Below are 12,204 nucleotides of genomic sequence, written 5' to 3'. Positions count from 1 at the left end.
TATGCCTAGTGCTACTCCAGGCATGCCCTCCTGCACTCTTCATTGAACCAGGCTTAATCCTCTGGCTTGATGATAATGGTGGAGTGGGGGATATGCCAGGCCATGAGGTGACAGGTTGTGGTTGAGTACAATTCTGCTGCTGCTGATGGCCCACAGCACCTCATGGATGCCCAATCTTGTGTTGCTAGATCTGTTCGAAATCGATCCCATTTAGCACAGTGCTAATGCCACGCAACACGATGGAGCGTATCCTCAATGTCAAGATGGGACTTCTCCACAATGACTGTGCAGTGGTCACTCCTACCAATACTGTCATGCATCTGCGGCAGGCAGATTGGTGAGGATGAGGTCAAGTATATTTTTCCCTCTTGGTTCCCTCATCACCTGCCACAGACTCACCTAGCAGCTGTGTCCTTTAGGAGTCAGCAAACTTGGCCTGTGGCGGTGCTACCGAGCCACTCTTGATGATGGACAGTGAAGTCCCCCTACCCAGAGTACATTCTGCACCCTTGCCACCCTCAGTGCTTCCTCATCAGCAGGGTGTTTCTTTGCCCATGTTTGACCTGATGTCATGAGACTTCATGGGGACCCGTGTCGATGATTAGGACTCCCAGGACAACTCCCTCTTGACTGTATACCACTGTGCCGCCACCTCTACTGGGTCTTTCCTGCCAGTGGGTCAGGACATACCTAAGGATGGCGATGGTGGTGTCTGGGACATGATCTGTAAGGTATGATTCTGTGAGTTTGACAAGGTCAGGCTCTTGTTTGGCTAGTCTGTGAGATGGTTCTCCCAATTTTAGCACAAGTCCCTGGATGCTAGCAAGGAGCACTTTGTAGGGTAGATGGGGCTGGGTTTGCCGTTGTATTTTACGGTGCCTAGGTTGATGCTGGGTGGTCCGTCTGGTTTCATTCCTTTTCACTGGCTTTTTAACAGTTTGACACGACTGAGTGGCTTGCTAGGCCATTTTAGAGGGCATTTAAAAGTCAACCACATTACTGTGGATCTGGAGTCACATGTAGGCCAGACCAGGTGAGGACAACAGATTTTCTTCCCTAAATGAACCAGATGGGTTTTCACGACAATTGACAATGGTTTCATGGTCATCATTGGACGTTTTTAATTCCAGATCTTTTTAAAATTCAAATTCCACCATCTGCTGTGGCAGGATTCGAACTCTGGCTCCCAGAGCATTACCTGGAGTCTCTGGATGCTATAAATGATTACCTAGTCAGTGAATGTGTTATAAGTAGTATTAAACTTACCTTCTGGAATAGAAAGTCATGTTTTACTAATTTGATTGAATTTTTTAAAGCAGTATTAAAGTTAGTGGATGAGGGAATCTTGACCTTGACGACTTGGATTTTCAGGAAGCATTTGATAAGATACCTCGCATTGCATTGCTCTACAAAACATCCTGAACAAACAGTGGGAAGCTGCTGCAGTGATGAAGAATTCGCTGCATGTGTGTAGACCAGGCTTGTCCAACCTTTTTGTGTGAGGGGCCATATTTTAATTTTTTTCTCACTCTATACAAATTTTGGAAAGCTAATGTTTGGTGCAGTGTTAAGCATGAATTTCAATAAAATGCGGTATGAAGAAAAGAAACAATTTGCTGAGCAAAAATAAAGCAATGTCAAAGCAATAAATTGATGATTTAAAAACAAAGTAATTAATAAAGATAACTAAGCGAGAGAGAGGGTCAAATTGTGTTTGCCTGGCACACTCAGAGTCTCAGGGTGCTTACTTTTTCACCTTCACCCATACCCATTGTGTGAATTGATGCAAGTGTGTTGTGTGGAGGTGAGGGTGAGAGTGAACCCTGAGATTGGGAGAGAGCCAGACACACACACACACACTCTCTCACATCCACACACATATTCATTCACTCACTCACTCTCTCTCTCTCTCACACACACCCCCCCCCACACACACACACACACACACACACACACACACGCACACACTAACTCACTCACATTCTCTCTCTCTCTTTCACACACCCACATCCACACACACTCGCACTCTCTCTCTCTCACTCATTCTTTCTCACACTCACACTCACTCTTTCTTATTCAGCCACATAGACACACGCACTCAACTCATGCGCACACGCACACTCATTCACTCCTTCATTCTCACTTACTCTTGCTCACACACACACTCATTCTCTCTCTCTCTTAGACACACATGCACTCACACGGTCTTATTCACATATACTCTCACTCACATGCACTCATGCATGCACTCACTCTCAAATGCATGCACTGTCTCATATGCACGCACTCACACACCCTCACTCTCTCTCACACACCCACACATTTTTTCTCTCTCCCTCTCTCTATCTCTCACACATTCTCGATCGTGCACTCACTCGCTCGTGCGCCCCCGTCTCCCCGTTCAGTAGTCATGCGGTAGTAGAAACAGCCTGTGATTGGTGAAGCTGCTCCTTGCAGAATCTTCAACTTCACTTATAGGCAATTTGAATACCTGGTCTGTGGGCCTGATGGTGGCCCGCAGGTCCCATATTTTACAAGCCTGATATAGACGGAATGTTGTTATAAGTTGTTACAGTAACAGGAGTATGGTGCCCAGCCCCTTGATCCTGTTCCACCATTTAGTTATGTCATGGCTGATCTCGATCTTAACTCCAAGCACCCACTTTTGTACCATAACCCTTAATGAATACTGTTGTCCAACAAAATTCTGTAAATCTTAGTCTTGAAACTTTCAACTGATGAACTCTACTGCCTTTTGCAGGAGAGAGTTCCAGATTTCCACTCCCCTTTACAATGACTGTGGATTTGCTTGGACACCAGTGGTGCCTACAGGGATTTTCACTCTTTACTGTAATTATTAATGATCTAGATGAAGATGCTGTGGAATGATCCACATTTTTATCTCTGATGCAAAGATTTGTGCAATAGTTAGGATGGTAGAACAGCTTAAACCACAAGCAGCCCTTGTGTGTTGGGGCCCTCATTTGGCAAATGGTATTTAACTGGGACAAGTACAGTTTTGTGTGTGTGGGTGGAACTATTGCTAAAAGTAGATAAAGTCTTTCCAGCTTTCACTCCATACTCCTGAGTGGCAGCCACCAAGATTATTTGAAATGAGCAAAGGGCCAACAAAGGTCTGGCAGATTATGTATGGTTCATATGGCAACAGAAAACAGGCTCCATTTCTATACCCCCAATTTCTCTACAAGTGTGCTTCAACAAAATTAGATAGATATCATTCAGATAGCAAAGTGGTTGCACAATTTACCTGTAACTGTTCTCTATATGGATACTATAGATATCAGGAGATCCTTTGTACAGCTTTACTCAGTCTAGAATTTTAGCTTTCACTTGAGGAAATTGTTAATACAGAGTATGTAGTTAAATATTCAATATTGTATGCTTGAACAGCTAAAATTATTTTTTTAGAACATTGGAAAGGAAGAATCAGAAAGGCCATATCTATATTGCTAATATGTCACTTTTTAGTAGACAAAAGCAAAATTTTATGCCCAAGTACTTCTTTTTTTTGCTCCCTTGGTTGAATACAAATGCCAGTTCAGCATTTCCTGATTTAAGGAACATGGCTGAGCAGTAAGTATGTCTCTTTCGATCTGAATCTCTGTGGTACCCAAATTACCTATTCACATTGCCTCTTGACAATGAAACTAACTCTAACGTCACTTTGTATGGCTAGGTGGAAACTTTGGATGAAAAACTACAGCTCATACAAGAAGAGTTATGTGAAAAAGACTTTAAGCTGCTACAAAGAGAACAACAAATAAATCAGATGAGAAGTGAAGTTGAAGGAAAGGATATACAGATCAAGGAATACGAGCAGGTAAATATAACCAAGTATAGTTCAGCAACAGAAACTTACACAGATAAGTAGCTTCTTTAATGTGGAATGTGGGAAAGCTTGGCTGACTAGAGTTGATTACTGAAACGGGGGTTAAAGCCACAGAAAAACTTAACGATGTGCCCAAGAACTTTAAATTTGGGGTGGTGGGGGACTGGGAGCCAAATTAGTTTGGCACTAATGGGGTAATAGGAAAGGCACTTGGTATAGGATAGAATACAAGCAGCAGAGTTTTTGGAGCTGTACATTATGGACGGTGACGAATGGAAGACCAGTAAAGAGAACATTGGCGTAATCAAATGTGGAGGTGTTCGTAGTGGGGCGTTTTGCCAGTGCTGTTTGGAGGGCTTTGAGCTAACTTGGTAGGGGTGTGGGAACTAGGAGAGACGATTAGAGGGGAATACCAGGGTGTACAAAATACAGGGAGTGACAGATAGCACAAGTATAGAAAATAGTAAGTTAGGTGGAGTCGGAGTAAGGGAGAAAGTTATGAAATCTAAATCAGGGTTACTGTGCATGTATGTGAATGCATGGAGTATAGTAAATAAGATTGTGGAGTTACAAGCACCAATTGCTCTTTAGAAATATGATATTGTTGTGATAACAGAGACCTGGCTCAAGGAAGGGCAGGGCTGGGTGTTAAATATTCCTGGGTACAAGGTGTTCAGAAAAGATAAGAAAGGAAGAAAAGGAGGAGAGGTGGCAGTATTGGTTAAGGAGAGCATTGCAGTGCTGGAGAAAGAGGATGCCCCACAGCGTTCAAGGACTGAATCAATTTGGCTAGAGCTAAGATGCAAAAAGGATGCAATTATATTGCTCAGTGTAATCTATAGACCGCCAACTAGAGGGAAGGATGTAGAGGAACAAATCTGCAAGGAAATTACAAAGAGACACAAACATTATAGAATAGTTATAATGGGGGACTTTAATTACCTAAATGTAGACTGGGACAGTGGTAGTATAAAGGGCAGAGAGGGACAAGAGTTCTTAGATTGTGTTCAGGAGGATTTTCTACATGTCCAGTCCAACAAGAGGCACTGTTTGACCTGGTTCTTGGAAATGAGGTGGGCCAAGTAGATCACGTATCAATGGGGGAACATTTAGGAGACAGTGATCATTGTATTGTAAGGTTTAGGATGATGGCAGAAAAGGACAATGTGCAATCCAGAGTAAGAATAATTAACTGGGGGAGAGCCCACTTCAATGGGGCAAGAACTGAGCTGGGCTGGCTACACTGGAACCAAAGCTTGGTGTGAAAAACTGTAGCTGAACAATGGGCTACCTTTAAAGAAGAAATGGTTCAGGCACAGTCACCAGAAGAGTCCAAAATTAATCAGGAAGAAGTGTTAGATAAACTGTTGGTACTTAAAGTTGACAAGGCACCGGGTGGAAATTGCAGAGGCACTGATCATCATCTTTCAGTCTTCCTTAGACTTAGGGGAGGTGCCAGAGGACTGGAGAAGTGCAAAAATTACTCCCTTGCTTAAAAAGGTTGTAAGGATAAGCCCAACGATTACAGACCAGTCAGTTTAAATGCAGTGGCAAGATTCTAGAGACAGTTATTTGGGATAAAATTAGTAGTCACGTGGCAAAATGTGGGTTGATTAGGAAGAGCCAGCATGGATTTCTAAAGGGGAAGTCATGTTTAAGTAACTTGCTGGAGGTTTTTTAAGAGGTAACAGAGGGTAGATTAGGATAATGTTGTTGACGTGGTGTACACGGACTTTCAAAAGGCATTTGATACAGTGTCACACAGCAGACTTGTGAAAAAAGTTTTGGTCGTGGAATAAAAGGGGCAGTAGTGATGTAAATACAAAATTGGCTGAGTAATAGGAAACAGGATAATGGTCAATGGATATTTTTCAGGCTGGAGGAAGATTTGTAGTGGAGTTCTCCAGGGGCTGGTATTGGGACCCTTGCTTTTTCTGATATATATTAATGATCTAGATCTTTGTATGCAGGGAACAATTTCAAAGTTTGTGGATGATATGAAACTTGGAATCATTGTAAATTGTGAGGAGGAGAGGTGTAGAACTTCAAAAGGACATAGACAAGTTGGTGGAATGGGTAGATAGGTGGCAGAAATTTAATGTGGAAAAGTGTGAGGTGATGCATTTTGGTAGGAAGAACATGGAGAGAAAATATAAAATAAGGGGTACAATTCTTAATGGTGTGCAGGAGCAGAGGCACCTGGATATATACGTGCATAGATCATTGAAGGTGGCAGGACAGGTGGAGAGAGCAGTTAATAAAGCATACAATGTTTACACAGGCTTTAGTAATAGGGGCATAGGGCATATGAGCAAAGAGGTTATGCTCATCTTATATAAGACCCTAGTTAGACCTCAGCTGGAGTATTGTGTACCGTTCTGGGCACCACACTATAGGAAGGATATGAACCCATTGGAGAGAGTGCAGTAGAGGTTTACAAGAATGGTTCCTGGGATGAGAAACTTCAGTTATGAAGATAGATTGGGAAAGTTGGGATTGTATTCCTTGGAGAGGAGAAGATTAAGAGGAGATTTGATAGAGGTATTCAAAGTCACGAGGGGACTGGATAGAGTAGATAGGGAGAAACTGTTCCCACTCGTAAAAGGACAGAGAACAAAAGGATACAGATTTAAAGTGATATACAAACAAAGCAAATGTGATGTGAGAAAAAGTGAGTAGTTCGATCTGGAATGCACTGCCTGGAATTGTTGTGGAAGCAGGTTCAATCGAGGCATTCAAGAAGGCATTAAAATGATTATTTGAATAGGCAATGGAGAAAATGCAGGAGAATGGCACTAAGTCATAATGCTCATTTAGAGAGCTGGTGTAGACACGATGTGCCAAATGGCCCCATTCTGTGCCATAGCAATTCTGTGATTTGGTGACAAGGCATGTTATTTTAAAATTCTACTTGTGCCTTCTTACTTCAATCAGTTTTGAAGGGAAGGCAATATAAACTAAGACAATTTCATTTTTTTTTCTTTTTTAATTCATTTATGGGATGTGGGTGTTGCTGGCTAGGCCAGCATTTATTGCCCATTCCTAATTCCCCTTGAGAAAGTGGTGGTGAGCTGCCTTCTTGATCTGCTGCAGTCCCTGTGGTGTAGGTACACCCACAGTGCTGTTAGAGAGGGAGTTCCAGGATTTTGACCCAGCGGCAGTGAAGCAACGGTGGATGCGGTATTTCCAGGTCAGGATGGTGAGTGGCTTTGAGGGGAATTTGCAGATGGTGATGTTCCCATGTATCTGCTGCCCTTGTCCTTCTAGATGGTAGTGGTTGTGGGTTTGGAAGGTGCTGCCTAAGGAGCCTTGGTGAGGTTCTGCAGTGCATCTTGTAGATGGTACACACTACTGCCACTGGTCGTCTTTGGTGGAGGGGGTGGATGTTTGTGGAAGAGGTGCCAATCAACCGGGCTGCTTTGTCCTGGATGGCGTTAAGCTTCTTGAGTGTTGTTGGAGATGCACTCATCCTGGCACCATTGTGAATCATTGTCCTATATTCTCCCTTTATCAAGCAATGTGGGATTTTCAAATTTGAATATGTCCTTTGAGCTATTTAAATGAGTAACTTGTATACCTTATTAAATGTAGAAAAACACCCAATGTACTTGGCAGAGGCAAAATGAGAAAAAAAGTTGGATGTTGAGTCAAAGGAGATTTTCAGAGGGGTGTCCAGAAATTTAGTTAAAGAGGTGGGCTTTGGTAGGGACTTAAAGGAGGTGAGAGGGATAGGAATTCCAGAGAATGGAACTTTTGCAACTGAAGGCATGGCTGTCAGGAGTGTCCTGGAGGAATAGATAGGAACTTAGGAGCAGGAGTGGGCCATTCAGCCTATTGAGCCTGCTCCACCATTCAATATGATCACGGCTGATCATCCACTTCAATGCTGTTTTCCCACACTATCCCCATATCCCTTTATGTCATTGGTATTAGAAATCTGTCAGCCTGTCATAGGATGAAAGCGCAAGGACAGAATTGGAGGAATGGAAGGCTTATTTAAGGCTGGGGAAGATTAAGGGTTAGGCCAGAAATGACCTTAAACACAAAATGTGAATTCTAACTTGGAGACTTTTGGAGATGGTGTTAGGCCAGCATGCACAGAGATGATTGATGAATGGGAGGTGGTGGGGGTAGGGTATGGACAGCAATTATAGATGAGCTGGTTAGCCTGGGTGTGGGTAGTGGAGGATGGGAGACAGGCCAGGAGAGCATTAGAATTGTCGAATCTGAAGGTGACAAAACATGGCTGAGGGTTTGATTAGAAGGCTGAGATAATAGTGAAGGCCGGTGATGTTTTGAAGGTGCATGTAGTTTTTTTTTGTTACGATATGGGGTCAGAAGTTCGGCTTAGGGTCGAATGAGATACAATGGTTGCAAACAATCTAGTTCAGTCTAAGACACTGGGGAGTGAGATGGAGTTGATCGCAAGACTATAAGGTTTGTGGTAGGAGCTGAAACTGTAGCCTTTGATTTTCCCACTGTTTAACTGGAAGAAATTGCAGTTTATTCAAAACTACTAAAGAGATGTAGTCTGACAACACAGAGACAGTGGAGGGGAGTGGTGTTGAGGTGCAGTTGGGTAACATCAACATATATGAGGAAAATTGCCCCACGTCTGGGGATGATGTCACTAAGAGATAGCATGTAAAGAAGATATAGGAGGGTTCCAGGAGTAACGGTGCGAACAGGAAGAGAGATTGCTGAAGATGCTCTGGTTACACTCAGATAAGCATGGCTGGAACAAAGTGAAGGTAGTCCTACTGAGCTGTGGAGAGGTGTTGGAGTAGGGTTTTGTGATCAAAGGTATCAAAAGCAGCATAGAAGTTATGCAGCATCAGAAGGATAATGCATCACAAACATAGAGGATGTAATTTGTGACTAATTCAGGCTATTTGGTGCTGTGACAGAGGTGAAAACCTTGAGGTTCACACATGGAGTTGCAAGAAAGATTGGCAAAGTTTTGGGAGGCAACAATGCTGATGGACCTTGGAAAGAGAGATTGAAGATGAGATGATTGTTTGGAAGGACAGACATATATAAGGAGTGGAGTGATAATGGTTTTGCAAAGGAGGGAAAGCAATATCTGAGGATTGCAGACCACTTGCAATGTCAGCCAGCATGGAGGGCAGGAAGGGAGGTTGAGTGGTCAGTACATACGAACAACGAATTAGGCACAGGAGTAGGCCATTTGGCCCCTCAAGCCTGCTGTGACATTCGATAAGATCATGGCTGATCTGATTGTGGCCTCAATTCCACATTCCTACCTACCCCCAATAACCTTTGACTCCCTTGTTAGTCAAGAATCCATCTATCTCAACTTTAAAAATATTCAATCATCCTGCCTTCACTGCTGTCTGGGGAAGAGACTTCCAAAGACTCATGACTCTCTGAGAGAGAAAATTTCTTCTCATTTCTATCTTAAATGGGAGACCCCTTACTTTTAAACTGTGTTCCGTGGTTCTAATCTCCCCCACACAAGGAAACATCCTTTCTGCATCCATTCTATCAAGTCCCCTCAGGATCTTATATGTTTCAATAAGATCACCTCTCATTCTTCTAAATTCCAATGGATACAGGCCAGCCTGCCCAAGCTTTCCTTGTAAGCTAACCACCCCCACCCTCCCCAACCCAGGTATCGGTCAATTGAACCTTCTATGAGCTGCTTATTACACATTTATATCCTTCCTTAAATAAGACCAAAACTATACACAGTACACCAGATGTGGTCTCCCGAATGCACCCTGTACAACTGTAGCAAAACGTGCTTACGTTTATTACCTTTGCAATAAACGACAACTTTCCATTTGCCTTCCTAATCACTTGCTGTACCTGCTTACTAACTTTTTGTGATTCCACAACAAAGGTTACTACGCAAATTAAGAGCTCATGGTGCAGAAGGTAACATATTAACATGGATAGAGGATTGGTTAGCTAACAGGAAACAGAGAGTAGGCATAAATGGTTCATTTTTGGGATGGCTAGATGTGATGAATGGAGTGCCGCAGGGATCAGTGCCAGGACACTCAGATCCCTCTGTACCTTAAGGGTTCTGCAATATCTCTTCATTTAAATAATATGCTACTTTTCTATTCTTCCTGCCAAAGTAGACAAGTTCACATTTTCCCACATTATACTCCATCTGCCAAATTTTTGCCCGCTCACCAAATCCATGCCCTTTTGCAGACTTATGTTGTCTTCACAACTTATTTTCCTACCCATCATCAACAAATTCAGCAACCATATATTTGGTCCCTTCATCGAAGTCATTGCTAAAAATTGTAAGTAATTAAGGCCCAGCACTGATTCCTGAAGCACTCCATTTATCACATCTAGCCATCCCAAAAATGAACCATTTATGCCTACTCTGTTTCCTGTTAGCTTACCAATCCTCTATCCATGTTACTATGTTACTTACTGTACCATGAGCTCTTATTTTGCATAGTAACCTTTGTTGTGGCATCTTGTCAAGTGCCTTCTGGAAATATAAGTACAGCACATCCACAGGTTCCCTTTTATCCACATTTTTTACTTCCTCAAAGAAATCCAGTAAATTAATTGTTTAGTGGTAAGGGGGTCAAGAGTGTAGGAGGTGTACGCTATAGGAGAGATGAACTCAGAGAGAGGACTTAAGGGAAATCGGAAGAGAAATTGGAGAAATACATGGGCTCAGGACAAGAAGGAAGATTGGGAGAGAAGTTTGGGAAGCAAAGGGTAAAGGGGGTAACAACAGAGGCGGCTGAATGGATGGTATCAATCCTGATGTCAAAATGTTCATGATGTTAGGAAATCGAGATAATAGGTTACATTGGTGTTTGTGGGTGTTAGGAATAAGTTTTAGCTTTAATGTTTCAGTTTGATTTGTATTTCTTTATCTGTGTGTTTAGAAAAGGTCAAGTTGAGTTTTAGTTTCACTTTAAAAGGTGCCTGCATTTCTAATGAGAGTTTACGACTGTAAGAAATTAAGCAAACTGAAGAGTAGAAAAACTGGGCTGTTGTCCCACACACAAGAAACTAGAAACAGCAGCTTGATTTGGAAACTGTTTAGGTTCAGTTGGTTTTGAAGACATCTGGCAGGCAGAAGCAGCCTCGAAGGGACAGATAGCCAGTCCCAAGGTAAAGTTTGTTAAAAGTAGCTGCCAGAGAGAGACTGGAGCAAAAGGGACAGGCACAGAAGAAAGTTCCAAGCAGACCTTCCAGTCAAAGGAAGGACAGGAACCTGGAAAAGGTCCTGATAAGTGAGGGGCAGAGAAAGGCTCCAAGCTTAGAGATAAAGGCTTGTGAGAAACCAGAAGGTCAAAGAGACAACTGAAGGTCTGTAACTCTTTGCTATGAGCATATGAAGCAGGAGTGTACTGTTGACAGTTGAGTCAATGAGAGAGAGTGCGTGGAAGAAAGCTTGAAAGCATATGCTGACCCAGGGGAGAGCTGCATCAGAAGGAGGGTTCAAAACCCTAGAGGTGAACCTTGCGGAGGGCATCTGAGAGAAAGCATCAGTTTGGGAGAAGATTCCAAGGTGAGTTCTTGGAGAGTGGAGATTTGAACCCTCATGTGAAAGACCAATTGGCTCATGGTGTGACAAGCATCTGGGGGAAGTTGAGGAGAGATCCATAGCATCTGGTTGAGGTGACATCTTTCACTAGGTTTCAGAGTATGGTGTGTCTGACCACCGCTTGCCTATTGGTTTACATGGACGGTGTACTTACTATGGACATTAGAGTATAAGACGGCTTTTGTAACTTGTGTTATCCTTACAAATCTGTAACTATCTGTAAAGATAGAGTTATGGATGAAGAAGTCAGGATGGTGAGTGACCTGGAGGGGAACTTCCAGGTGGTGATGTTCCCATCTATCTGCTGCCCTTGTCCTTGTAGATGGTCATGGTCGTGGGTTTGAAAGAAGCTGTCGAAGGAGCCTTGGTGAAGTCCTGCAATGCCTCTTGTAGATGGTAGTGGAGGGAGTGAATGTTTGTGAATGTGGTTCCAATCAAGCGGGCTGTTTTTTTTCTGGATGGTGTCAAGTTTCTTGAGTGTTGTGGGAGTTGCACTCATCCAGGCAAGTGGGGAGGATTCCATCACACTCCTGACTAGTGCCTTGTAGATGGTGGACAGGCTTTGGGGAGTCAGGAGATGAGTTACTCGTCACAGGGTTCCTAGCCTCTGACCTGGTCTTGTAGCCACAGCATTTATATGACAAGTCCAGTTCAGGTTCTGGTCAATGGTAACCCCGAGGATGTTGATAGTGGGGGATTCAGTGATGGTAATGTCATTGAACATCAAGGGGTGATGGTTGAATTCTCTCTTGTTGGAGATGGTCATTCAGTATCTGAGGAGTCATGAATAGTGCTGAACATGGTG

General features: G+C 43.1%; 1 protein-coding gene across 4 annotated transcripts in view; it reads left to right on the top strand.

The window, feature by feature from the left end:
- ccdc18 (coiled-coil domain containing 18) overlaps nucleotides 1–12,204 on the top strand; it is a 140,892-nt gene that overhangs the window by 109,192 nt on the left and 19,496 nt on the right. For all 4 annotated transcript variants that reach the window (XM_041208706.1, XM_041208705.1, XM_041208707.1 and 1 more), the window contains one exon: nucleotides 3,698–3,841. In XM_041208706.1, the coding sequence (XP_041064640.1) occupies nucleotides 3,698–3,841 (144 nt within the window). The remainder of the gene's footprint in view (nucleotides 1–3,697; nucleotides 3,842–12,204) is intronic.

Source organism: Carcharodon carcharias, chromosome 16 (genome assembly GCF_017639515.1).
Source record: "Carcharodon carcharias isolate sCarCar2 chromosome 16, sCarCar2.pri, whole genome shotgun sequence".
Taxonomy (NCBI): domain Eukaryota; kingdom Metazoa; phylum Chordata; class Chondrichthyes; order Lamniformes; family Lamnidae; genus Carcharodon; species Carcharodon carcharias.
Note: the sequence above shows the minus strand (reverse complement) of the source record. Positions and strands in the feature narration are given on the sequence as shown.